Consider the following 27,871-nt stretch of genomic DNA (forward strand, 5'->3'; position numbering starts at 1 on the left):
GAAAGTCAGTGCTAAAGGTCAGAGATGATGTCTATAAAACTGCAAACACCCAGCGGGACCTCTATAAATATTCTGTTAAATGAAAGGGGGTGCTCTGAGGTGACCTACAAACCACTCTGGGAATGGGCCTCCTTCCTCAGAAGCCTCCCCCAGCTCACCCCCGCCCCTTACAGACTCCAAGGACTCTGTGCCTTTTCCCCTTGGCTAAATGCTGCCCTGCGTTGGGAGGTGGGCAGCCCTGGGGGTTGAGAACAGCTGATGAAAGGAGGATTAGTGCCACCTTGCAGACCACGAGGTGTGGCCTTCCCCAATCCCCTTGGAGGAACCCCTCACTCCACCAATCACTCAAGTTTCCGGCTGCCTCCCCGAAATGCGGGTCAGGGAGCCAGGGAGGCCGACCGTGCTGCATCCCCGCCTCAAAATGGAGGCCACTTGGTGCCACACATGGACACAAACAAGGCCACAAGGATGACAGGGGCGTGTGCACACAGGCCAGCGCACCTCACCGCACACACAGCTAGGCTTCTACGGGACCAGACGGTGGCTTAGGCCACCCCACACCTCTGCGTGCACAGCCCATTGGCCAGTGACGGGTATGGATGGGGGTCCTTTTGTTTTATATTTAGGAAGGACGCACCAACTGCGAGGAGGAGGAGGAGGAGGAGGAAGAGGAGGAGGAGGAGGAGGAGGAGGAAGAGGAGGAGGAGGAGGAGGAGGCGGAGGCGGAGGCGGCAGCTGGAACAAACAGGCCTCCTCCCAGCTGTGGCTGTAACCGCCCGGTGCAGCCGAGGTGCAACGGCCCTTTCGGTGGAGCCGGGATACCGGCGGTTAGAAGAGGTGGACCAACTCTCACCCACAATTTCCTGCAACCTCAGTCTCTGCTGGCACCCGCGCACTCAGATGCGCCTACCTGATTCCCAGATTAATCCGGATGCAAATTCAACAATCCATCTGAATAGAGCCCGTAATGGCCGCCTGTTGGTGTCACAGAACTTTTATGAACAATGCACGGCGCTGCTACCTGCTCTCTTGAAGCGGTCCCTCAGGCCTATGCATCTCAAAACACCATTTGGGCCGCATCCTGTGTCCTCAGCCCTGTGGCCTGGTGAAGCAGGATCAGGCTGCCCCCAGAGGGCTCTCCCTTTTAAGAACTGCGGCCAGAGCTCCCCTCCTCATTTCCACACTTCTCTGGGAGCAGGAGGGCAGGAAAAAATAGGGATCCCTTGGCTGAGTGAACAACCGGCCACCACACCACCACCCATTATCCGGAGTGCTTTCACCTGGGAGCTTTATGGATGCACCTGGGAGCTAAGGACGTAAGAAAACCCATAAAGACCCAGACCTCCGGCTCCTGCTGGCAATTCTCCTTGTGGATGTGGGTGTGGGGAAGGGAAGCATTTAGCGGGGCCCACCGCCCCCCACCCCCATCAGAGAGCAGTGCTGGGGCAGTCCAGAACCGGGAGCCTCTGAACACTTACAGACTGCACAATGGTATGCACCAGGCAGGGTCCTGGCAGCCAGACTCATCGGAAGACGCTGGGCAAGGCGCCAAGACTTCTAGGGCTTGAGCTGAGAGAGGCCTGGGGAAACAGACTCTCCCTCCCACTCCAGCAGCCAGATCTGGGTTTAGCGTCATTCCGAATCTGCTGGCTTTCTGCTTGGATTTACTGAAGCCACTGGACCTACAGGAGCTCAGCTGGGACCTTGCAGGCCTCACCCCGCAAGTCGCAGTGGCTCTACAAGGGCACACCTACCCACTTGCCCAGTAGGCATTTTGGCAACTATGAAGGTGGGGCAGATTGTTGTATCGAAATGAGCACTGGATTTGGGGTCACAGCTCTTCCACCCTGGATGGACCTCCGACCATAACCTCAATATGAGTCTCTTAATAGATACAATAACCAGGACCAGGCCTCAGGCAGCAGTTGAAAGGTTTGAACGGTTCATGCAAGGGACTGCACTTTGAAATTTTGTTTTTATTTTCATTTTTGGTTTTGGGATTTGTGGGGGTATTAGATTTCTTTTTTTTTTTTTTAATTTTTCTGGGTTTGTTTTGTTTTATGTTTGTTATGTTTTTCCTTTTGTTTTGTTTGTTTTTGGCAGAAGGACCCACATTCTTAGCAAGGGTCTGACGGGGCTCTATCGCTTTGGTCTTATTTTTCCCTTTGTTTACATGCGCGCTGCGCCCCCCTCCCCCCACCCCCAACTCGCAAGCAGCCCAGCAACCAAATGTGTTGTCTTGTTGGTGTGTTTTGTGTGCACTGTTTTCATTTTCAGGGAACTATGCGTGGCTCCTTGTGTTCTCATGCTACTTTTGTTGTTCTGGGCAGTGGCTTGGACTCCGGTTCCGTGCACCCATCGCAGGGTCAGAGCTTCTAGGTGCCCCCCTCCACCTTCACCCGCTTTGACCCTGCTGGGCAAGGAGGCTGATTTTCCCCGAAGCTGGGGCGATGAGTGAGTACATGCACTGGCAAGGAGGAAGGGGACCACGGAAGCGTGTGTCCTTGGGCTTATATAGGTCGTTTGGATGTCGTTTGGGGCATTGGCCCACGGTGCACCACCTGTAGGGAGAGAGCATCTATGGGTCCTGTTGGCTCTATACCATTTCCTCAATTACCCCTGACTGAGCCTGGGGTCAGAGTAGCCCTGAGCTCCCTCCCTATATCTCTCCGATTTGTATTGGGGGTGGGGTGGGAATACGAATCATATTAATTTTGTTTCTATTTCCTGTTTGCTTAATATAAAATAAAGATTGGCCTTACGCTTCGTAAAGCCGGTAGCGGGTTACCGGCGGTGTATCCCGCCGAGTTCCCTACCCCAGTTTGAGAAACTGATAGAGGACGAGTGGGCCTGTCCAGGAATCCCTGCGAGCTGGGTAGTCTAGGCGCCTGGTTCGTCCCCCACCGCATCCAGGAGGGAGGTTGGAGGATCTGAAGGTGCCTGGGTGGCACTGAATAGTGCGGAAAGAAGTCTCGGCGCCAGGCCCGGATCTTGTCCCCAAAGCAGAGGAGTGGGCGGACCTGGGAAAGCCCGGGTGGCGAGCGCAGGAAGTGGGGAGTCAGTCGGTTGTAAGTTCCTAGTTGGGCCCCCCCCCCCCCCCCCGCAAAGGCCTCTCAACCATCTCTCTCTGTCACCATGTTCACCCGCGGTCTTGCCCGTCACACGTTGATTCTTTCCACGAACATTAATGAATACCTACTATGTGCCAGACCGACCCGGCAGGGGCTGCTGGCTCCCAGCTTCCCAACCGAGAGCCTGTCTCTCTCTGAACACTGCGGGGTGCGGGCTTCCTGACCCGCCCCCCGGGGCGGCCCGCGGAAGTGGCTGGGGAAGCGATGCCCGCGCTAAGTTTGATGGGGGCAGGTGTCCGAGGCCGGGTTCCCTTGATGCCGCCCCCGCACCACAGACGAGGCTGTCACCGCGCCCAGCCAAATCCATGATCTCCACAGATATGTTCTTGGCACACAGTATACACTCACTAAATATTTGTCGAATGAGTGAAAGGAGACAAAACTGTCAACATCTCTCATCTCATTTGGTAAAAGACCGCAACGCCCTTCCCCCCCCCCACCCCCCCAAGACGTTCGTTCCAAGAGGACATCCTCATTTTTTGACGTTACAATGTTGTTCCTTACAACTGTTACAATATAAATTTGACAATGCCACATTTTTGGCATTTTGTGCAGTCCTCAACTTTGGGAACCACCGAAATATAAAACCTCAAATATGGTTCTTTTACTGGACGTGGAAAACCTCAAATACGGTTCTTTTACTGGTAGCTGGGTCGGCAGGGCCTCCAGCTGGGACTGGAGCAGGAGGTCGCTCCAGGAGCAGGGCGGCTAGCGGAGGGTAGTGAGGCTCCCGCCTGTCTGCGGCTGCTTAGAGTGTGGTTCCACCAGCAAAGCCAGCCAGGGGGCGAGAAAGAAATAGCTGGATAAATCTGCGCCCCTCCTCCCCGCTCAATTCACAGGCCTCCAGTTATCCGCTGGAGCTTGAAATCACTGGGTGACTAAAGCCTGGGTTTGTTTGGTGGTTTGCTCCTGCGGCCGCTGCCCAGCCACCCACCCTCGCGGGGACCAGTCGACTCGTGGAGCTGCGGGGAAGCCAGGGCTGGGCGTGCAGGGCCACACTTACAAAGTAGATAGGTAGCTAGAGGATTGAATTTCAAAAAGTTATGCGTGCTCAACATAAAACAAAACCGAACCCGAAGCGGTAGAAGGCTCCCCCAAATAGCCACCATTCTCAGTTTCAGGTGGGCCCTTCCAGATTTTCCCACTCTCATATGTAAACATCAGCAAAAGTGGAATCGTATTACATAAGACGTTTTGCAACTTACCTTTAAAAAAAATTTAATCCGCAGGGGTCATCTTTTCGGGTCAACCATTTCGCGCTGTTCCGTGACCGTGACCGAACCGAAAGTATCCCTTTGGTTGGGGAAAGCCGAATTCTCCCCACCTCTGCAGGGAGGGTCCAGTTGGTTTTCCCTAATATAAACTGTGGAATAAACTTCCAAGACACAGGTCTTTGCGCACTTGAGTGTTTCCGTGAAATAGATTCCTAGCAGTGGAACTGCTGCTTCAAAAGGTTTACACACACTACAGTTTTTAAAAACGTGTTTTGCTTAATTTGAAAATGGTAATTAGCTCCTGTGATTCCGACATCAAAACGTTGTGTTGTTAAGTACACCGTGAAAAATCCCTTCCATCCCTGCCCTCTCTCTTCCAGTTCCCACCTGGCTCTAAGGCAGCCATTTTTTACTTTCTGGTTTGTCCTTCCAAAAGACATTCACCCTTATGCAAGTCAGGGCTGCTCTATTGTTTTCTTGCTTTTATTTATTTATTTTTTACTCATATATGACACCTCCCTATATTTTTCTGCACCTTGCTATTTTCACTTACCAGTACATTTTGGGATGTAAAGAACGTCTTGTCCCTTTTTTCACAGATATATAGTATTCCATTTATATGGACTGGGTGGGCCATAATGCATGTTGGATAGCCCATGTCCTATTGGTGGAACAGTTAGCTTTTTTCTCATATGTTGCTATTATATACAATTCTGCAATAAACTTGTTCCTTGGTCATTTCCACGTGTGTAGGTATATGTCAGAGAAGTTCCTAAAAGGTGGAAGAGTATGTTAGTTTGTAATTTAGAAGATAATGCCAAATTCCCTCCATACATGATACACCACCCATGCCTTATCTACCCACCTCTGCTCCCCCACCCCTCTCCCCAGTCCCAGCAGCAATGCCTGAAAGTGCTTGTAGCCCCAAATCTTGCCATCACAGTTTAGGCTTTATATCTTGAAAGATACTGTCAAGTTGCTCTTTGTGGGGGAAAGTTTGTAGTTTATACCCCCATATTTTTCCTCTGCCCATATTAGGCATAGATATCTTTTCTACCTTTGCCAGTCATATAGGTGATAAGTAGTACCTCATTGACATTCTAATTTTTATTTCATTGATTATTAGTGAAGTTGACTATCTTCTCATATTTGCCGGCCAGGGTATTTCTTCCGGTGTTATCTAACAACTCATTTCCTTTGACCACTTTTAATTTTCAAATATTCCCTTCCTTACTGATTTGTAGAAACTCAGCATTAAGGGTAGTAGCTCATTGCTTTCAATATGTGTTGCAGCTTTTTAAAATTCATAATTTGCTTCTAATTTGTTTCTGATGCCTTTTGTTTTCTAAAGTGTAAAATAACTTTCTAATTATAAATCCAACCATGTTTGTTTTGCCATATCATGTATAAACGGAAAGGTCTTCATTTTTTCCTGCATAAAGCATGTACACTCCCAAGATGGAACCAACCAAACACTCATTAGTAATTGAAAAAGATAAATATTTTCTTTTCGTAATATGTTGCAAAAGTGGGAAATTTTTTGCAAATTTTTTTCCATTTAATAAACATTTGTAGAAATCTTGCTTGCTTTTTAAAACTGCCTCATTCTTTTAACAGCTACATGGTATTCCATTCTGCAGATATCATTAATTTAACCAGTCCTCTATTGATGGGTATTTAAGTTGGTTCTACTTTTTCACTATTACAAGCAATGTCTCAGTGAACATCTTTGGATCCTAATTTGGACAGATGGTTTTTTAAAGTCTCATTTATGAGACAGTCTGAAAAATGTGTAACCAAGTGGGACTTTTTTATATTAAGGAATGATTGATAATGTCTTTGGTTGAGACAGTATTGTTATTTTGCAAAGGAAGTTTTTTTTTTCAGAGACACATATAAAAATATTTCTGGATGAAATGATATGATGTCTGAGATTTGCTTAAAATTATGAGGATAGAGAAGACACAGGATTATTCATGAATTTATAATTGTTGAAGTTGGGGGATAGGTATGTCAGGGCTCATTATACTACTTTCTCTAATTTTGTGTATGTTTGAAATTTCTCATAATAAAATGTTTAAAATAATAGGCATTATTTCACACATGTGTTAAAGTTGTGACATATTTCTGAATTCCATGCCCAAAATTTATACTCCCAGCAATTGCGTATAAATGTGTCATTTCACCTCACCCTTCCAACCAGGATAAACTGAATCTTTTAGAGTGAGATCTTGTCAAGTGAAAAACATTTTTATTGACATTTTTAATCACTAGTAAGGTTAAGCATATATATTCATGTACTTATTCTTCATCTTAATTTCCTCTTCTGTGAATTTTTTTATTCATGTGCTTGGTTATTTCTCTATTGGTTTATTGTTTTCTTATAGTTGTGAATGCTACTTTTATACTAAGGAAGTAATCCCTTTTTCTGTGATATGTGCTGTAAACATGCCCAAATCTTTTTCTTTTTTTAATATTTTTTGTTTAACATTTTTTAATGTTTATTTATTATTTTGGAGAGAGAGAAACAGACAGAGTGAGAGTGGGAAGCAGAGAGAGAGACAGACAGACAGACAGACAGACAGAATCTGAAGCAGGCTCCAGGCTCCAAGCTGTCAGCACAGAGCCCGATGGAGGGCTCGAACTCATGAACCATGAAACCATGATCTGAGCTGAAGTCAGTTGTTCAATCAACTGAGCCACCCAGGCAGCCCTCTTTTTCTTTTTTTAAACTTTGTTGTGAGGTTTGTTTTTTTTTTTACTGAACTCAAATTTAAATTGTAATCACATCTAATGGTCATTCCTTTTGGGGATTGTAGTTCTCTGTTAGAAAGGTCTTCTACCAAAGATAAAACTGCATTTTGCTACATAGTCTTTGTGACAAACCAAACAATAAAAATGTACACAAGGTAAGATAGAAGAAATCTTTCCTCCCTGACCAGCTTTCACTCCTAAACAGTGAAGAGAGGTGTTCATCCTGCAGACTTGATCCTACACAAACACAAGTTCACACACACACACACACACACACACACACACACACACACAGTGTTGTTTTACTCGTTGTTCTTTATAAAAATAGGTTTATACATACTTGCCATTTTTATATAGCAATATGTAATGGACATCCATCAAGTCAGTATATGGGGATGTACCTCATTCTTGTTAATGTTGACATAAAAACCAAAGGCATCACTAATACTGTGATTTTATTAACAATATTTCCATTGATAAACATTCAACTTTTTCTTTTATTTTTCTCTTACAAGCTATTCCACAAACAGTAAATCTATCTTTATCAAGTATATCAATATTTCTCTGGAGTCAAAACCTTTATAAAATTTCTAGGACAACAGAACTATGCCATTTTTAATTTAGCTAGGCATTGTGAAATTGCCCTCTAAAAATATTCTCAACAACAGAGCTTGAGAGAACCTTTATTTCCCCCAGCTTTGCCAGCACATTTTCTCTAGTCTGATAGGTAAAATACGGCATCTGGAAAAAAGAAAAAACTAGCTGTCATTTGCTGTTCTAACTTTTCATTTTCTCTGATTCTCTCTAAGCTTGAGTACCTTTTCATAGTTATTAGACACTTACATTTCTTCCTCTCTGAATAACCCATTCATATAATTTGCTCAGTTTCCCACTGGGTTGCTCGACTTTACTCCTTGGTCTATAGAGGCTGTGTATTTAGACATTAAGGCTCTGCTATGCATGTAGTATGAATATTTTCTCCTAATCTGTCCTTTGTCTTTTAACTGTCTCTCATCCTGCAGAAGCTTTTATTTCTAGGTGCTCAAATCTATCATTTATTTTTTAAAAATTTGTCTATGTGGGGCGCCTGGGTGACTCAGTCAGTTAAGTGTCCAACTTCGGCTCAGGTCATGATCTCGTTGTCCGAGAGTTCAAGCCCTGCATTGGGCTCTGTGCTGACAGCTCGGAGCCTGGAGCCTGCTTCGGATTCTGTGTCTCCCTCTCTCTCTGACCCTCCCCTGCTCACTCTCTCTCTCTCCAAAATAAATAAATATTTAAAAAATTGTTTATGTATTTCTTTAATTTTTAGAGCTTATTTTTTATATTAAAAATTTTCTTCTATATTGTGTTTATTTTTACATGCAGTGTGAGATGAATTATTTCAAATAACGAGCTAATTGTCCAAAAGCCAGGTCTTTAATAATCCTATCTCTCCTCCCACTAACTGAAATGTCCTCATATATGCATGAATTTGCTTCCAAACTCTCATGCCAGCATCGTACCATTTTCATTGCCATATATTTGTAATATATTTTGCTGTATGGTAATGCAAGTATTTTCTCCTCATTCTTTAACATTCTTTCCTTAACTGGTCTTCCATTTTCAATTTTCCTGTTCAACTTGAGGATGAATTTTCCATAAGGAATTTTTATAATAATCACATCGTGGATCAAGGAGGGAAGGACTTTGTCACACGTAAAAATAAGCACATGAGCAGCTTGCCGTGCAAAGGAACTAGTCTGGTGCTGGGAGATGAAATCAGTTAGGGTTTTGTGGGAAGCTACTGGGAGGAGTACCAGAAAGGGGTAAGAGTTCATCCTAGAGGTCAGGGGCATTAGCTAGCCATTATCAGAGATCACCACCCCTCCCAAGGCAAAGGCTGGTTGGACAGAATCACCCTTTCCTGTCCCCCTAGGGCTCACTCCTCCTTGAGGAGACCAGAAAGGCAGCCAGACTCAGGAGTCATTCCCTTTAGACTCCTGCATTTTCACCCTACCCACAAAAAGGCCCTGGAATTAAATCTGTCCTTCCTTCCTGGTGCTTCCCCCAAACTCCACCCAGAAAAGGAACAATTCAGGAAAGGGGGCTGTGTCAATAAGGATGGGCTAGGTTTTGCTGCAGAGACAACCCCAAATCTTAGAGTTTTAACAGAACACAGGTGTGTTTCTCACTCACATGATAAGTCTATCACGAGTGGGCATAGGCTCATCTTCATACTCAGAAATTCAGGCTGATGATGCTTCATCTTGACTCTTGATTCCAGGACCATCACAGTAGGGGGAAGAGGGTGTGGCAAATTATGAACCAGCTTTTAAAGTGTTCATCTGAAGGTGACTTCATCTTTTCATTTTGGCTGAAGTAAGTCATGTGGTCATATCTAATTTCAAAGGGCAGAAAATTAGTGCAACCCTACCATGTGCCTGGAAGGAGTTGGGGACACTGGTGAACAGCATTCATGATTTATCCACTATCTTAACTTTGATGAGTAGCCCTCTCTGGCTGTCATAGCTAAAATAGCAAACACACACACAATGGTTATTGGGTTTCGGTTATTTGGAGAGGATCAGTAATATCCTCTTATCTTGTTTTATTGTCTTCCCAGCATTTCTCATTACATTACATATTCATTTTTTAAATTTATTATCTTCCTCTCTCTGCAATAGAAGGTCTATGGCAACAAGGACCTTGTTTATTTTGCTCATTTCTATACCCCCCAGATCCTGGAAAAGTATTTGGTGCATAGTAAGTGCTCATCAAATATATGTTGAGTGGTTGAATATGCCTAGTTGTTTATTTACATAAATGAGATATTACTACATATTTTATCCTATAACTTTCTTTCTCTTCATGTCAGTTCATATCGATATTTTGTCATTCTTTTAAATTGCTACACAGTATTTTGTAGTATATGCATTAGTGTGATTTGTTCAGCCGTTTCCCTTGTGGGGAACTGTGAGGTTGCTTTCAGATTTTCAGCATCTTGAACACTGCTGCAGCAAACATGTTTGAATATACCCTGGAGCAGATGAGCCCATGCTTTGTCTGGATAAATACTTACTAGAATAAAATTGTTAGGATAAAAGTTACATGCGTTTAAGGTTGACAAATGCAACCTTAAAAGGTGGTGACAATTTACGGCCCTACCAACATTGAATGGGAGTGTGGAATCCCCTACAGCTCACCATTGATCTATTAATCATTTATTAACGTCTTTCCAATCCTACAGGAAAGAAATGATTTTCCATTGTTGTGTGAATTTACCTCATCCTGATTTCTGTGAAGCTGTACTCATTTTTCATATGTTTATTGACCATTTGGCATCTTTTTCTGGGAATGGCCCACATAAATTGTTTGACCATTTTTCCTCCTGGACTATTTCCCTTTTAAAAAATTATTTATTTATAGTTGCATTATTTGTCACTTCTTTATCTTTTTAAAGTTTTTCCTTCAAGTCTGTTTTATTTTACTTTGGCTTTGGTACTTTTGTCATACAAAAGGGTTTAGCTTCGGGGCGCCTGGGTGGCTCAGTCGGTTAAGCAGCCAACTTCGGCTCAGGTCACGATCTCGCGGTCCGTGAGTTTGAGCCCCGCGTCGGGCTCTGTGCTGACAGCTCAGAGCCTGGAGCCTGTTTCAGATTCTGTGTCTCCCTCTCTCTGACCCTCCCCTGTTCATGCTCTCTCTCTGTCTCAAAAATAAATAAAAACGTTAAAAAAAATTAAAAAAAAAAACCAAAAGGGTTTAGCTTCAATATAGTTGGTTATATCCTTTGTCTATATGTCTCCATATATCCTTTGTCTTTATGGCTCCAGTTTTTATCTTGTTCTTCCCAAGCTTAGGATTATAAAAATATCATCCTATGTTTTCTTTTTTAAAAAATGTTTAAAGTTTTTATTTATTTATTTATTTTAATTTTTTTAACGTTTATTTATTTTTGAGACAGAGAGACAGAGCATGAACGGGGGAGGGTCAGAGAGAGGGAGACACAGAATCTGAAACAGGCTCCAGGCTCCGAGCTGTCAGCACAGAGCCCGACGCGGGGCTTGAACTCACGGACCGCGAGATCATGACCTGAGCCGAAGTCGGCGGCTTAACCGACTGAGCCACCCAGGCGCCCCAAGTTTTTATTTATTTTTGAGACAGAGAGAGAGAGAGCATGAGCAGGGGAGGGGCAGAGAGAGGGGGAGACACAGAATCTGAAGCAGGCTCCAGGCTCTGAGCTGTCAGCACAGAGCCCAATGTGGGGCTTGAACTCATGAACTCTGAGTTCATGACCTGAGCCAAAGTCAGATGCTTAACTGACTGAGCCACCCAGGTGCCCCTCATCCTATATTTTCTTTTAGTGCTTTTATCATTTTATGGCCTATGACTTTCCCTCTAATCCATTTGAAACTTGTCATTTATGATGAAAGACAGGAATTTAACTTAATTTTATTACAAATAGGTAATTTATGGTTACCAATCTACATAACTCCATTTATTGACTACACCGATCTTTCTCCATTTAGAATGTTCCTGTTATCATAAATCCTATCAATATATATAGTGGGTCTAATTGTCCACTCTTGATTCCATTGTTTCCCACATTTCAATCACTTGAATGTTCACCATTTCTGTTATGTTCCATTTATTTACTTAATATTTTAGCATAATACATTTAAAAAAATTTTTAATGTTTATCTATTCTTGAGAGAGAGAGAGAGAGAGAGAGAGACATAGTTCAAACAGGAGAGGGGCAGAGAGAGACAGAGGAAGACACAGAATCTGAAGTAGGCTTCAGGCTCTGAGCTATCAGCACAGAGCCTGACATAGGGGTCAAACTCATAAACCACGAGATCATGACCTGAGCCAAAGTTGGACGCCTAATCGACTGAGCCACCCAGGCACCCCAAGCATAATACATTTTAAAATTAAATACCTACTTCTGCATCATCCTAAGCACATAAAATCATAGGTTTAAATTTTTTTCTAGTAAACATTAAATTAAGTGCATAACTTTTGAAGTAACAAATGTTTATTTATGTAGCATTTAAAATCATCTTACAAACCACAAGTGGAATGCAGAGGCACTTTAGGGAAATGCTGTTGTTATTTTTTCCACCAATGGATTTGTCCATCTCTGTGACAAAACCTCATGGTAGCTTCATGGTATGTTCTGTTGTTGTTGATGTCTTATTTTGAAATCATTTTAGACTCACAAGAAGTTGTAAAAATAGTACAGAGAGGTTTGGCAGAGAGGTCCTGTGTACCCATCACCTTCTCTCGAAGGTGGCAACTTACGTATTTATAAAAACATTGTCAAAATCAGGAAATTGACATTGGTACAATATAATTGACTAGACTACAGACCTTCCTCGAATTTCACCCATTTTTCCATGCACTCATTTTTTGTCTTCATATATAGTTCTATGAAACTTTACCACATTTATAGACCTATATGACCACCACCACGATCAAAATACAGGACTGTTCTGTCACCATCAAGGAACTTCCTCAGGCTACCCCTTGACATTCACACCCTCCCTTACCTAACCTCTGGCAACCATGGATCTGCTCTCTTCCTCTATAACTTTGTCATTGTGATAGTGTTCTATAAATGGACCCATGCAGTACATAATCTTGGGAACTGACTTTGGTTTTCTCCACTCAGTAGAATTCCCTGGAGATTCACCCAAATTTTCATGTCTGTCAATAGTCATTCCTTTTTATTGCTGAGTAATATCCCATAGTATAACTGTACCCCAGTTTGCTTAACCATTCACCTATTGAACATTTGGCTTGTTTCCATTTAGGGACTATTATAAATAAATAAAGCAGCTATGAGCATTCACATATAGGTTTTGATGTGAACCTAAGATTTTGTTTCTCTAGGATAAATGCCCAGGAGTGTGGTCACTGGGTTTTATGGTAAGTGTATGTTTAACTCTTTGAGAAACTGCCAGGTCATTTTCCAGAGTGACTGCACCATTTACATTCCCACCAGCAGTGTAGAAAGATCTACTTTCTCTGTATCCTCATCAGCCTTTGACACTCTCAGTATTATTTCTTTTAGTTATCCTAATATGTGTCTCTCGTGGTTTTAATTCGCCTTTCCCTAATGGCTGGTGATGTTGAATATCTTTTCATATGCTTATTTTTATGGCACGTTTTGATATCTGGCGGGCAAGTTGCCTTTCTTATATGATTCCTGCCTTCCTTGACCCTGAGAGGAAGAGCTAACCTTGGCTGTTCCCTGAGGCAGGAATGCTTGTGTTAGCTCTTCCACAAAGAAGAAAGGGCGAGGGACATCTATGATTTGACCTCAGTGGTCTGGAACACAGGCTTAGAGCTCTAGGTGGGCTCTAGGAGGCTCTCTGGGAAGAGGATGTAAAGCTTCCAGCACCACATACAACACCCACCACCCCTCCTCCAGTCCATACCCCCCCAAAACACTTCTAATAAAATCAGTGCCTTTGGATATGGAGTCATTTGGGTTTTGTGAGGGAAGTTTTGAGACCGGTCCCACAGTTGGAAATAATAGGATCTGAGCAAAGGGGACCCAGTTGATGGGGCCGCAAATATTACCCCACCTTTTCAGAATGTAGAAAGTACCGGAGAGGGAAAGCTTGAGTTGTCCCGAAAGACCTGTGGTTTCCACCTCCACTCCAAGAGCTGGGCCCATGTCCATCTGATGTGCTCTGCCCAGTGTGGAGGGGAGGGCCACCTCTGAGAGTGACTGCATCCCCTGACCCAGACACATCTTCCTCCCAGGGCTGACTGAGCACAAAGGTTCTTAAGAACCTCTGAGATCAGGGGCAGGACTTGCAAGGCAGGAGGAGCTAACACATACCGTGGAGGAGTAAATGTTAGCTGGCCGGGGCAGGAGCCAGGAAGAACCACGCTCATAAATCACATGGTGGAGGATTTGGAGGGAGAGATGTTAGACTCATTCTCTAAAGCGGGGATTCTAAAAGAAGAATCTATAGTGGTGAGGCTCACAGGAGCCTCCTGGCAGACAGCAACATTCCAAATGCAGGTCCTTTCCTATGTCTTCCAGGGCACTTGATGAACCCATCCAGAAGATTCCATTTTGTTACCCATGACCAAAGGTCTCTTCATTATAACCCATCCATTGAATCATTCAACATTGCTAAAAGAGGGTATTCGTAAAGGAAAATAAGGTTGTTTCTAGAGCTTATGGAACACTGTCAGTGTGACCTCGGGGAGGTTATTTAAAATGTGTTCCTCCTTTTCCCTATCTGTAAAATGGGACTAATAATAGTTCCAGCTTCACTGAGAACATTGGGAAGTTTCAAGTCCTCAAAACAGTGCCTGGCCTCGAGCAAACACGGCCCAGGTGTCAGCTTTCGTTATGACTGAAACACGAGCAGCCAGGCCACTAGCTTCTGGCCACACGGCAGAATGTGTGACCCCCGGGGGAGGGTTAAAACTCCCCCAACTGTGGAGGATTGCTCTGTCACCTGTGCTTGATCAGCAGTGCCTGCGTTGATCAGGGCTGCCTTGAGCTGGTGGGTTTTCTGCCGACACTCATCTTTCTCCCTAATGGTAAACTACTGTTAGTTCAGCTTCATTGTCAGCAGTGTCATGTGCTGGGAATGGTTTGCTAAGTCCTACAGAATACGAGACTGCATATTTCCACATGCCAATTTTTGACACAAATAACTAATAACTAGATTTCCAGCTATCCGAGTGTGTGGTTCAAACATGTTATCATCTCTGCCCCTATTGCTAAAGCTGATGTATATACAACCCACCCTCCCCCAAATCATATTTTACTTTTGCTGAACACTTTGTTGCCATTTCTCAGTTCTTTAAGTGGAAGTATCTGGTGAACGTAGGCTGCAAGGTTTTCAATGTCTCTTAAGTAGCCTCCAAAATTTTGGAGACCCTGTGCATGGATGGCATTGGTTTAGGATCCAGGGGGGTGGCCTATTGTTCAGGACGAGGTACATGGGGAGTGGCAGAAATCTCCTCTGTAGAAGGCACCCCAGCAGCTTGATGTAGTGGCAATGGTCCTTGGACTCCTTCCTGGGGACCCCAGCTTCCCAGGCTGCCCTCCGCCCCTTACCAGCTAGCCTCTTCATGGAACCCAGGAGGGTCTGGGGACTCAGGTGCTCATGCATGCATACACACCCAGCACAGGACCTGGCTCAGGACATCTCCTCCAGTAAGCCTTACCTGCCTGGTCATACCCAATTCTAGCCCGTCCTTTCCTCTACACTTGAGGACTTAGTATATCTGTTTCCATTTATTCTTTTATTCTACTGAGGAAACAGAATCCTGGCTGGGTCAGAGTGAATTCTTTCTGCCCACGCTACGGTGGTAGACTTGAAATTTGTAACAAGGCCCATTCACACACATATACCCAATAGACACGATATACTGCGTTGGATGATTAAAGAAGCTGGGTCCAGAGAGGGTAAGCAACTTGTCAGAGGTCACAGAGCCGGGCCCCGGCTCAAAGAGCTCCCTGTTAGATCACACTGCCTCCTGTTAATATGACTGTTAGTGGCCTATATCCTTAATTAGCGAACTAACCTGCCTCTTGTCATGGCCCCTGCAGATGCCAAAGGGACCATCCGGGAGATTGTCCTGCCTAAGGGTTTGGACCTGGACCGGCCCAAGCGGACCCGCACATCCTTCACGGCTGAGCAGCTGTACCGCCTGGAAATGGAGTTCCAGCGCTGCCAGTATGTGGTGGGCCGAGAGCGCACCGAGCTGGCCCGCCAGCTGAACCTCTCCGAGACCCAGGTAAGAGTGCAGGGCCAGGCCACTCCACCCCTGCCCTACAGCCTGGGAACTTCGTGGGGTGTGAGGCCTATGGGCTGCTGCAGGGAGACCCAGCTTTTGAGGAGTTCAGACACGCATTAGGGAAACGCTTGGAGTTATAGGCAAACCAGAACAATGAATATAGCGCTGACAAGAGAGAGCTGGCATATGCCAACAGGGGGCCTTCCAGATACGTCAGGCACTTTGGATGGAACATGGGAAAAGGCCAGAGAAATAGGAAGGAGGGGCATCCAGGATGCAGGGAGTTACTCGGGGCTGTTGGTGCGTGAGGGACCCTGCAGGAAAGGATGGTGAGGGGTTGGCTTGCTGGGAGCAAAGGTTCCAGGGAAGAGAAGAAATGATCCAAAATTGGATAGGGGACTTCTCATTTTCCCCTCCTGGGCTTCTCCCCATCCTCCGTACCTGCCCTGCATCCCACTGTGCCTCAGAAGCTCTTGCTGGAGAGAAGGAGTCTGAACACCCCCTTTACTCAGGAATGCCTTCGCATTTTAACAATAATAAGCTTAACCCAAAGGAAAAGCTTTTGTAAAGTGAGCACCCCCTCTGCGCGAATGGAGGCATTTCAAGCTGGTAACAGAGACACATAATGATAACAATAATACTAATAATACCTAGTACTCACGGTGCGGAGGCAGGGCTCTAAGTGCTCTGCCTGTGGTAACTCACCAATGCCTCCCAACAACCCGATGATGTAGCTGCCTGTATTATCCCATTTTACAGAGGAGGAGAGGTTATGTCCAAGGTCATACAAAGAATATGCTCCAGAGCTAGGATTGGACAAGCAGTCTGGCATCTTTATGCCACCCGTAAACTGGCAACCATCCTGGGGCTTATAAAGAATGACTCGAGACCCTTAGTCAGGCAACAGCTCTGGTAGTTTAGCCTCATATATGAGGCAGCTCATGGATAGATGTATTACAGACATGACCAAAACAGGACTTACACAGGGTAGAGGCGAGGAAGGAGAGAGTGAGCAGGCAGACAGTCTGGAAGGGTGCGCTTCCTGGAGAAAGCTGTGGTGGGATATGCAGGGGTCCCTGCTGTGCCTGTTGCCGTGCTTTCCTTGGCACCCCCACTGCAATTCAGTCAGGACCGGCTGCTGTCCTGCAGGCCCAGGCCGTCTCCACCTGGACCTGTTGTCCGGCAGAGCCCCAAACAACACGGCAGATGGCCTGGGGCAGCGCGGGCCCTCCCTCCAGCGACACTCAGTCAGGAGGCTGGAAAGTCAGACTCTGCCAGAGAGAGGGCTGCGGTGGCTGGGCCCGGCCAGAGCTCCTGGGGGGACATCAGGCATAGAGTCACCCCTCAATACCTGCCCCTCTCGTCCTATCTGCCCTCTGCCTAGCCTAGTTTTGCCAGCACACTCTACCCTGAAACTTTGCTCTCCAAAGGCACCTCAGATGCCCAGGCCAGCAGCTCCTTCCCTGTCCTCATCTCTCCCCTGCCCTGCCCCCTATACGCCCGACATTTCTCTGCCCTTGGTGGTCAGGACCAAGCCCCTCCTCTTCCAGGAAGACTTCTTGACTTCATCCCAAGAGACCCTTCCACATGTCTTGGTAGTGTGTGTGTGTGTGTGTGTGTGTGTGTGTGTGTGTGTGTGTACGTGGTGGGCACCAACTAGCACACACTTCCCAAGAACAAGAATGTGTCTGAAAGCCACATCTCCTCTTCAGGCCTCCATGGGGAGCTCAGAACACAGCTGAGCAAACAGTGAGCCCTCAGTGAATCCTCAACTTACTGACTTGCTTACCACTCCCCTTTCTTTTTCCCCCGTCCCCGGGGTCTTACAGGTAACATATGGTACAGGAAACCTCTGTTGAGACCTTCCCCTGCACCGGGCACTGCTCCAAGGGCTTGACGTGTCCTAACTCATTTATTCCTCTCACCACAATCTTATGGGATGGGAGTGAGGTTTTCTCCAGACAGCACTTCTGACACCAAATGTGTGGTGTTTTCTAACATGAACAGCAACCAAGTCCCCCTTTCTCAATCACCAGCTGGTACTCAAACTATTCAATTCAATTCTGACACTGGCTCCTGGAGTTAGCACAGACACTATAGGTTACAGCTCAGTCTCACAGGACAGTCCCACATCAGATGCCAGTTGCATGTCCCTGGGGCCACCTGTACTTCCGACTGGCCAGCTGAAACATTGGGGGTTCCCTCATCTTCCTCCTCGGGCTTGTCAATTTGTTGGAATGACTCACAGAACTCAGGAAAACACTTTACTTTCCTTTACTCGTTTATGGTAAAGGATACAACTCAGGGGGGCACCTGGGTGGCTCAGTTGGTTAAGCATCCAACTCTCATTTTTTACTTAGGTCATGATTTTGCAGTTTGTGAATCTGAGCCCTGCACGAAGCTCTTAACTGGTGGTGTGGAGCCTGCTTGGGATTCTCTCTCTCTCCCTCTCCCTCTGCCCCTCCCCCTGCTCTCTCAAAACAAAGGAATAAACTTAAAAAAAAAGGATACAACTTAGAAATAGCCAAATTTTGGGGGGGGGGGAGGGAGAGAAATAGCCAATTGGAGAGATGCACACAGCAAGATGTTGGGGTGCGGGTGTTCAAGGAGCTTCTATACATTTTATGGATGTGCCACCCCCCAGAACTTCCTTGTGTTCAACCCAGAAGCTCTCTGAATCTCACTGTTCATGATTATTTATAACCCAGCCCCTCTCACCTCCCTGGGGAGCCAGGGTGGGGGTTCCAAACCTCTAATCACAGACGTGGTCTTTTTGGAACCAGTGCACATCCTGAACTATATAAGGGACACCCTGAGTCACCTTGTTAGCATAAACTCAGGTGTACTTTAAAGGGGCTTATTATGAATGACAAAGGGCACTCCTGTCACTCAGGAAATTCCAAGGGCTTTAGGGGCTCTGTATCAAGAATGAGGAACAAAAGTCAAATATGTACATGTTTTAATTTTTTTTTAAGTAGGCTTCACACCCAATACAGATCCCAACACACAGTTTGAATTCATCACCCTGAGATCAAGACCTGAGCTGAGTTCAAGACCTGAGCTAAGATCAAGAGTGGGACACTTAACCAACTGAGTCACCCAGGTGCCCCGAATATGTACACTTTTTAAATAACAGAATGTGGGACACCTGGGTGACTCAGCCAGCTGAGCCTCTGACTTGATTTCTGCTCAGGTCATGATCTCACAGTTTATGGGATTGGGCCTTGCATCGGGTTCTGTGCACTGACAGAGTGGAGCCTGCTTGGGATTTCTCTCTCTCTCTCTCTCTCTCTCTCTCTCCTTCTCTCTATACCCCTCCCGAAATTGTACTCTGTCTCTCCCTCTCAAAATTAATTAAATAAATAAATATTTTAAAAAGACCAGAATAGGCCTTTATTATTTCTGTGTTAAAGAAAGGGAAACTGAGGCACAAAGAAATTAAATAACATGCTGAAAATTTAAAGCAGGAACATTTGGGGCACCTGGCTGGCTCAGTGGGTGGAACACGTGACTCATGATCTCGGGATTGTGAGTTCGAGCCCCATGTTGGGCACAGAGATTACTTAACCATAAAATATTTAAAAAAATAAAAATAAAGCAGGCACATTCATTAGCTCACCAGATTAATCTTTATTAAAAGCTGGCTTTATGGGTAATATTATCCCCATTTCAGGAAACTCAGAAAGTTTATTAACTTGCCCTTGGTTATATAGCTAGAATTCTGTGGAATTCTCCATATATTCACCCATACGTTTGTTCAAAAATATTACTGAATACCTACTATATGCTAGGTACTGTTCTAGGCACTGGGGATATATCAGAGAACAAAATAGATCAGGCACCTAGCCTCAGGCAGCTTCCATTCTGCATGAGAAAGACATAGCATTTATTTATTTTAATGTTTATTCTTCTTTTTTGAGAGAGAGAGAGAGACAGAGTGTGCGCGGGGGAGGGGCAGACAGAGAGGGAGACACAGAATCTGAAGTAGGCTCCAGGCTCTGAAGTGTCAGCACAGAGCCTGACGAGGGGCTTGAACTCACAAGCTGTGAGATCATGACCTGAGACAAAGTCAGACGCTTAACCAACTGAGTCACCCAGGTGCCCTGACAAATAGCATTCAAAAGAGTGATGAGTACTATGAGGCAGATAAAATGTGATATGATAGAGACTAGGAATCTTTGACTGGGGTCATCAGGAAAGGAGATGAATGACAGTGGGCTGAGGTGTGAATGACAGGGAAGAGACAGCCAGAACAAGTGCCAGAAGAGGAGTCAAGACACAGGGTAACAACTGTGAAGACCTGGAGGTGGGAACTAGCATAGAATATTCTGGAAGTGTCTGAAGGCCAGCGTGGCTGGAGTCAAAGGGTAATAGGGAAGGTAGGCGGCAGAGCATATAGTGTTTGGAGGCCCTGATGAGGTGTTGAAGAGAGAGTGCCATGAGAGGACCAGCATTTTACAGAGCTCACTCTGGTCACCATCTGGAGAGTGGTGAATGAGTGGATGAGGTGGGGGCCACTGCCATGTTGTCTTGAACTCTGAGTGATGGTGGAGGAGAGAAGTAAACTGATCTGAGATGTCATCTAATTTGGAGATAGAACTGTTAGGACTCGTTCACCATGACTTACGTGCACAGGGCAAGGGAAAGAGAAATGGTTTGGGCTCGAACTGGTGAATGGTGAGAAGTGGTCAGTGATGCCATGTAACAGGTTGAGAAAGCTGGGGAGGAGCAGGAAGGTGGGAGAGGAATCTGGAGTTTTGTTTTGCATCAGTTCAGTTTGAGATCCAAGTGGAGATGTCAGGAAGGTATGTCAGATATTTCTCCGGGGGCTGGTGTTTCTCTGATTTTGCCTAGGAGTCTTGGTCAGGGCTCTTTTGTGGGAAAGGTAAGAGATTCCTTCAAGGGTGCTCAAATAATAGAGGGACTCCTAAGGGATAGAACAGGAGGCACAATCTTGTGTAAGTCCAAGAACAGGGACCACGGTGTAGCCAGGCCTCATAGGGACCGACCGAAAGCTGAAGACCATTTTGGATCCCAGGACTTCAACATCACATGCAGCTCTCCCCCTAGTGCTCTCCTGAATATGCCCCCAACTGCTCTCCAAGTGATTGCCTCCCTCTCTGTGTCCACTTCTCTTCCTCCTGCCAACCAACATCTTTACCCCCTTCCTGGACATCAAGAGGGTCCTAATCCAGACAGAGAAAATGAGGACTTACTCAGGACCCGTCCTCACTCCAGATCTCTTCCTTAACCACTATGTGCCCAGTTAAGTTGTCTGCATTTTTATTATTTTTTTAATGCTTATTTTTATTTTGAGAGAGAGGGGGTGGTAGAGACAGAGTGAGAGAGTGGGGGAAGGGCAGAGAGAGAGAGAGAGAGAGAGAGAGAGAGAGAGAGAATCCCAAGTAGGCCCCACACTGTCAGTGCAGAGCTCCATGCGGGGCTCGAACTCACAAACAGTGACATCATGACCCGAGCCGAAATCAAGAGTCAGATGCTTAACCGGAGCCACCCAGGTGCCCCAAGTTGTCTGCACTTTTAATGAGAACCCCCCTTATAGGACCTGGTGCGCAGAACCATGAAGCCTTCCCTTCCCACCACTTACAAAGTTCTGCAGGATGAAGTGTCCTTCGGATATACGGACAGGGACCCAGGCAGAATGCAACTGATCTCTGGGCCTGGCCTTGCCCAGACCCCCAGGCTGTGCATTACAAGGAGGCCCTAGAGAGTAAGGAAGGGGTTTCAGAGGGATCTAGTTCTTGGACACACCAGAGTAACTCCCACCCCCCACCCCAGAGTGGCATGTGCTCTTCTCCATATCTGAGAACAAGGATAGTCCCACTTAGTCTAGTTCTCCTTGTTTTTATACTTTATCACCATGCTTTGTTTCAAGGAAAACATGTGGTGCTTAATTAAAGCAGTGTTTCTCAAAGTATGGTCGGCAGACCACCTATATGTAGGACCGCTGGGGTTCTCATTAAAATACAGATTCTCGCTTAGATTCCATGCTCAGCCCCCAGGCTCCAGTCAGAGTTTCTAGGAAAGACCTGACAACCTCTATATTAACCTCTGTATAACCTCAAACTAGATTGACCACATTAACCACATTGCTTAAAAGACTTCAGTGTCTCCAGGCACTTTGCTAAATCCATGATTATAGCTCACTGAGTGATTACAACAAACCTATGAGGAGGCATGATTATAATCCCCATTTTACAGATAAGGAAACTGAGGTACAGAAAGGTTAAGGAACTTGCCCCATGCCATTCCAACTAATTAAGGAGAGAACCATAATTGACTCCAGGTTTGTCCGACCTCAGGATCTTTTCTACTATCTTGTTTGCTACTTCTACCAAAACACTTACTGCCTTGTAACACTTACTGACCTGTCCATTTCCCCCACTACTGGTGTCTGAGACCCATAGAGTTTTAGGTATTCCTGTTTTCTCAGCACCTGGCAATGCCTACACCTATTGGATGCTTGCTGTTCATGTGTTGTATGAATGACCACAGTCAGAGCAGGAAACAAGAAAAGAAGATGTGGCAGTAGAGGAAGGAAAGGTGGGAGGCTGGCCCCAGGACTCCCCTCATTCTGCTGGCATGAGGGACTTTTTTAAGGCCGGGCTCCCAGGATCCAGGCTGAGGACAAACTGCCAAGTCCCAATACTGACAGCATCACCACTTGGCTTGGATAAGAGCAGCTCTGATTCTTCAGCAATTGTCCTCAGCCCCTTACCCATCACCTCTGCCCCAAGATGGCTTCTTCCAGAACAGCAGAATAGGCGGTATCTTCCAGATTACAAAAACCAGGGCCATCCCAGATACACAAGTGCCATTCATAGGAATGTGCCCACAGTCACAGGAAGCAGCCTCTTAGAGATTCATGCCATTTCCAAATCAACAAGGAGGCTTGGGATTTAACACCAACCATGAGCCCAAAGAGGGTGATGGATGATCTCCCAGAAAATACCTCCCTAGTCCGGGCAGCCAGTTGAAAACCATGGCTCATGGACCACGGTGTGGTCTGGCAAGGGATTAGGGGGTGAAAGGTACCAAGCATTCACTGAGTTCCAGGGGAACCAGGAGAGGGAGGAGGCAAGATGCAGCCCACAGGAAGACCACAGAAGGGCACCAAGAAGACAAGCAGAGGGCAAAGCCTCCGAAAGTGTGCTTCTGGATAGCACCCCGGCCTACCCAGCATGCAAATGAACTGGGCCTTGAAGGACCTGTACCCAGCTTTAACCCTGAGAGAGGGTGACCCCTGTGGTGGAACTGAAAGCTTCCTGGAGGAGAGGAGGGATGAGCCCAGAGGCTCTGAGCCCGTCTCTCACTCAGTTTGTCCCTTGTTTGGTGAGCCTTATGAATCAGCCCTTTAGGGACTATGGGACTCATGGTAGGAGGTAGACAGGCAGGGTGCCTCTCCCCGACCTTTGCAGTTCTAGCACCTTCCATCACAGTTCACAGATTAGAATCACACACAGAACTTAAAAAAAAAAAAAAAAAAAAAAAGATACATAGGCCCCTCCCCCTAGAGATTTAGTGAGTAGGCATGTGGCATGGGCATTGGGATTTTGAAAAACATGACTCCAGATAATTTTAAAATGCAGCCCAGATTGACAAGCCCCAGTGTAGCCCATAAGGGCCCAAGACATAGGCCTGCCAGATCCCAGCCCCTGCCTCACTTCCTCTCCAGGAGCCTCCTCCTCCCAGAGCCAACCACATCCACCCTATCTTGTACCCCTGGAGCTGCAGAAGGACAAGACACTTTGCAAAAGCTTTGTCATTCCTTATTGGTCACACTCCTTATTACTGCCACTCCCTTTGTTGCTGGGAGTGGGTTAATGCCACCATCCCACTGGACCCTCAGCTTCCCCAGGACAGGAATCATGACTTCTGGGCCTGTCCTCTCCCACTAGTTCAGAGCTGTGAACAGAGAAGGGAGCAATAAATGATGACTCCAATTCAGGGTGGGCCAGGCACCACGTGAGGCCCTCTACCTGGACTTCCTTATCTGATCCCTGCAACAGCCCAGGTATTTTTGTCCCCATTTTTGAGATGAGAAACTGAGGCTGGGGAGTTCGTGGGGTGGTGCCTAGGTCCTAAAAGGGTGGCTGCTCACCGGGGCAGAGAAGCCAGGGGGGCTTCCCGGCAGGGGGGGGAATGCAACCACACGCAGAGCCACTTTCCCAAGGATCTGGTGGGAGGAGCAATTGAGTTCCGGGAGTGACAAACATAGAGGGTTTTCTTCTTTCCAAACGCTTCCTTCAACCATATTTGGCCGCCTGTCCCTTGGCCTTCCCTTACTGCTATTTCCTTCAAATGTCACCTCTTCAGAGAGGCTATGTTTGCCACGCATTAATAAGCTAGTCCCCTCCCCGGCCACTCCCCTCTTTATCCTGCAGCCTTTTTCCAAACCAGTGCCCCTCAAAGGGTGGTTCTTGGGCTGCTGTGCACCCCGTTCTGTCCCCAGCAAACTCTTATCTGTCTGGGACAGGTTAAGTGCAGAGATGGAAGTAAGTGTAATCCATTTTCATTGTATTTGACAAAAACATTGGTCCACAACAGACTGGAAAACTTTAAAAAGTGGTTCCTCGGCACAAATAATTTGAGAGGTGCTGCTCAAAGCACTCAGAGCCACCTGACAGTCACGGCTGTTTGTTTTCATTTCCTGTGCACCATCCGCCTCCCTGTCTGTGCCGTCCCCTCCACACCAAGGATTCCCTATACTCTCGTCACTGCTGATTCCTCGAGTCTAGAGCAGCACCCAGCAGGCAGCAGGCACTAGAGGGCGAGGGTCCCTTACTGGTTCACCCAGAGCAGGCTGGTGTGGAGAGGCCTTAATGACACTCTGAATACTCTTCTTCCCCCTTTCACTCTACCCTTATCCCCCCACTCTCTGTCCCCTTGCCCTCCACGCCCTTCCTCTTCTTTTCTCCTCCCACCTGCCCCCACTTTGCTTTGCCTGTCCCCTCTCCCTTCCCGACACCCCTCCCTGTCCTCCACCCCAAGGTGAAGGTCTGGTTCCAGAACCGACGCACCAAGCAGAAGAAAGACCAGAGCAGAGACCTGGAGAAGCGGGCGTCCTCCTCGGCTTCCGAGGCCTTTGCCACATCCAACATCCTGCGGCTGCTGGAGCAGGGCCGGCTGCTGTCTGTGCCTAGGGCCCCCGGCCTCCTGGCGCTGACCCCTGGCCCACTGGGCCTGTCTGCCAGCCACAGGGGCACCTCACTGGGTGACCCCAGGAACTCCTCCCCGTGCCTCAACCCACTGACCTCAGCGTCCACGCCCCCGCCCCTGCCACCCCCTCCACCGGCCCTCTGCTTTTCCACTGCCCCACTCCTGGACCTGTCTGCCTGCTATGAACTGGGCTCCTCGGCCTTCGCGCCCTACAGCAGGCTAGAACGGAGAGTGGGCAGCCCCAGCGGCAGCGGCGGTGACAAGAAAGCCAACATTTAAGCCTCCACCTCCCTGTGACACCGAGTCCCCAAGCACGGCACCACCCCTGCCTCCCCTGCCCCATGGACTGCCCTGAGCAGGCTCCCAGAGAGGCGGGCAGCCTCACATCTGGCCCCACCTGCCTTTCAACTCAGAGACTGTTGCCAGAAGGCCTTGGTCCCGCAGCTTGTGTGTGCGAGTGCAGTGTGCGTGTGTGTGCCTCTCACTGAAATAAAAGGAAAACAATGACAAGAAGGGAAACAGAGTCTCCACAGCACCACCACTGCCCCTCGATCCCATCCCTCCCTCTCCTCACCGGGAAGGAAAATGGGCTGAGCCAGGAGGCCTCTAATGGGAGGGAGCAAAAACTGAGCCACGTTCACAGTTACGGGGGATGGGGTACCACACTCCTACTCCCAATTAGAGCTTCTGCCTGGGCATTGCAAAGCCCATGATAGCCACATGGACGCTTCTGCTGGTTAAGCATTGCTCTTTGCAAGCTCCTCTTCGAAACATAACAATATTTGAAAGGTAGAAATGTCAAATTCTTCAAGAGGGTAGACAATGACAGGTGCCTGGGTGGCTCAGTTGGTTAGGCCAGGCTGTTAAGTAACTCCTGGTTTCGGCTCAGGTCATGATCTCATGGTTCAAGAGGTCCAGCCCCACACTGGGTACCCTCCCCCTCACCCCAACAGCACGGAGCCTGCCTGGGATTCTCTCTCTCCCTCTCTCTCTGCCCCTCCCTGGGCTTGCTTGCGTTCTCTCTCTCTCTCTCTCTCTCTCTCTCTCTCTAAGTAAATTAAAAAAAAAGGGGGGGGGGGGCGCCTGGGTGGCTCAGTCGGTTGAGCGACCGGCTTCGGCTCAAGTCACGATCTCACGGTTTGTGAGTTCAAGCCCCACGTCGGGCTCTGTGCTGATGGCTCAGAGCCTGGAGCCTGCTTCTGATTCTGTGTCTCCCTCTCTCTCTGTCCCTCCCCCACTCATGCTCTGTCTCTTTCTGTCTCAGAAATAAATAAACATTAAAAAAAAAAGGAGGGTAGACAATGAAAGGTGAGATCAGGATCTAGAAGAGAGCCAGAGAATGGATATAAGAGGTAAATCCAGGCAAGATCCCACATGCCTAAGAGGGCATGCTCATCACAATCCCCACAACACAAAGCACTTTTTTTTTTTAAAACGTGTTTTTTTTCCCTCAAGTAAGACACTTGTATTTAACTTTTTGTTTTGCAATGACCGTGGATTTACGAGAGGTTACAAAGATACTTTAGAGAATTCCTTGTACCCTCCACCCAGTTTCCCCCAATGGTTACATCTTCCATAACCAAAGTGTAATATCAAAACCAGGAAATTGACATTGGCACTGTGTGTGTGAGTGTGTGTGTGTGTGTGTGTGTGTGTGTGTGTGTGTGTAGTTCCCTGTCATTTTGGCCCCTGTGTAAGATCTGTGGAACCGCCACTGCGATCAAGATGTAGCACTGCCTGTTACCACAAAGCTCTCCCCTTCATAGTCACCCCTGACCCACGAGACTTCTTTGAAAGAATGGAAATCGTGAGAGAGGGCCCAGGGACCAGAAATGGGTCCTCAAATCAGAGGCCAGAGGTGAGATTTCAACTCCATTCCGGGAAAAAAGATGGGCACAGTCTGTTCCAGTCTGCTCTTGGAAACACGTTTGGTTTCAGATTGGCTGTCCTTAGTCACCCAGACAGGGATCCCCAGACAACTGTGCTTCCTCCCTTCCCTCTGCATTGGCAGTATAGTTTGGGGAGGTGCTTAGAAATGCCAGGACATCCTGAGTCTGGAATAAAACATGGGGTGACCAGGGCAGACCTTGGGTTCAGCCAGCCCCTAGTGTCTACCTTGCCTTGTCCAGCAGACCTGTGCCACACACAACTCCTTTAGCCACTCACACAAAGAGGGTTCCTCCATTTGTACTCTCTGTTCTGGGCTGAAAAATGTCAGGACAGACCTGCCCCATGAGACCGTACAGGTGAAATATAAAGAGGTAAGACAGAGTCCTCTGCCCAGATGGAGAGAGACCTGCCCTGCTTCCCTGGGAGTTCTGGATACTGTGAGAGAGAAAGGGTTAAAGAAACCCAAGTCTGATGCAGGAGACAAACTCAGTTCTTTGGGGGCTCAGAGCCTAGCAGCAGTGACAAGAGAGAATTCTCCAAAAGGGCATGACAAAGGAAAGACACCACATATGTGGTGAATCAGGAGTGCTGAGAAGGCTTCCTGTAGGAGGTGGCACTGAAGTTGGCACAAGAATGATCCTCTATAGATGTTCAAAAAAAAAGGTGACGATTGAATTGTGCAGGGGAAGAAGTATGTAGGTATGGTTAGGGCAAGGGGTACAGGGTGAGGGCAGGTCAGGGGGAGGGGGGCGCCGTAAGGAAAGATGTGGAGAGAGGGCAGCCTGCCAGAAACTGCATGTGGCGGGGAGAACAGGATGAGATGTGGCCTGTGAGAGTGCCTGAGGTTCCAGGGGGAGGAGCTGAGTTCACACCAGCACCTCCCAGATCTGGAAGAGCTCCAGGGCCGGAGGCTGGTTTCCCTGTTTACAGTCAACTCCTGCAGGAGAGGAGGGGTGA

At 47.0% G+C, this 27,871-nt stretch overlaps 1 protein-coding gene across 1 annotated transcript in view; it reads left to right on the plus strand.

Moving 5' to 3' along the window:
* Nucleotides 1-26,040, plus strand: part of VAX2 (ventral anterior homeobox 2) — a 29,027-nt gene extending 2,987 nt beyond the window's left edge. The window contains exons 2-3 of the mRNA XM_019441324.2: nucleotides 15,660-15,847; nucleotides 24,857-26,040. Coding sequence (XP_019296869.2) covers nucleotides 15,660-15,847; nucleotides 24,857-25,303 — 635 coding nt within the window. The 3' untranslated portion in view covers nucleotides 25,304-26,040. The remainder of the gene's footprint in view (nucleotides 1-15,659; nucleotides 15,848-24,856) is intronic.
* Nucleotides 26,041-27,871: the final 1,831 nt, after the last annotated feature.

This window comes from Panthera pardus, unplaced genomic scaffold, assembly GCF_024362965.1.
Source record: "Panthera pardus isolate Hobbes unplaced genomic scaffold, ASM2436296v1 HiC_scaffold_25, whole genome shotgun sequence".
Classification (NCBI taxonomy): Eukaryota; Metazoa; Chordata; class Mammalia; order Carnivora; family Felidae; genus Panthera; species Panthera pardus.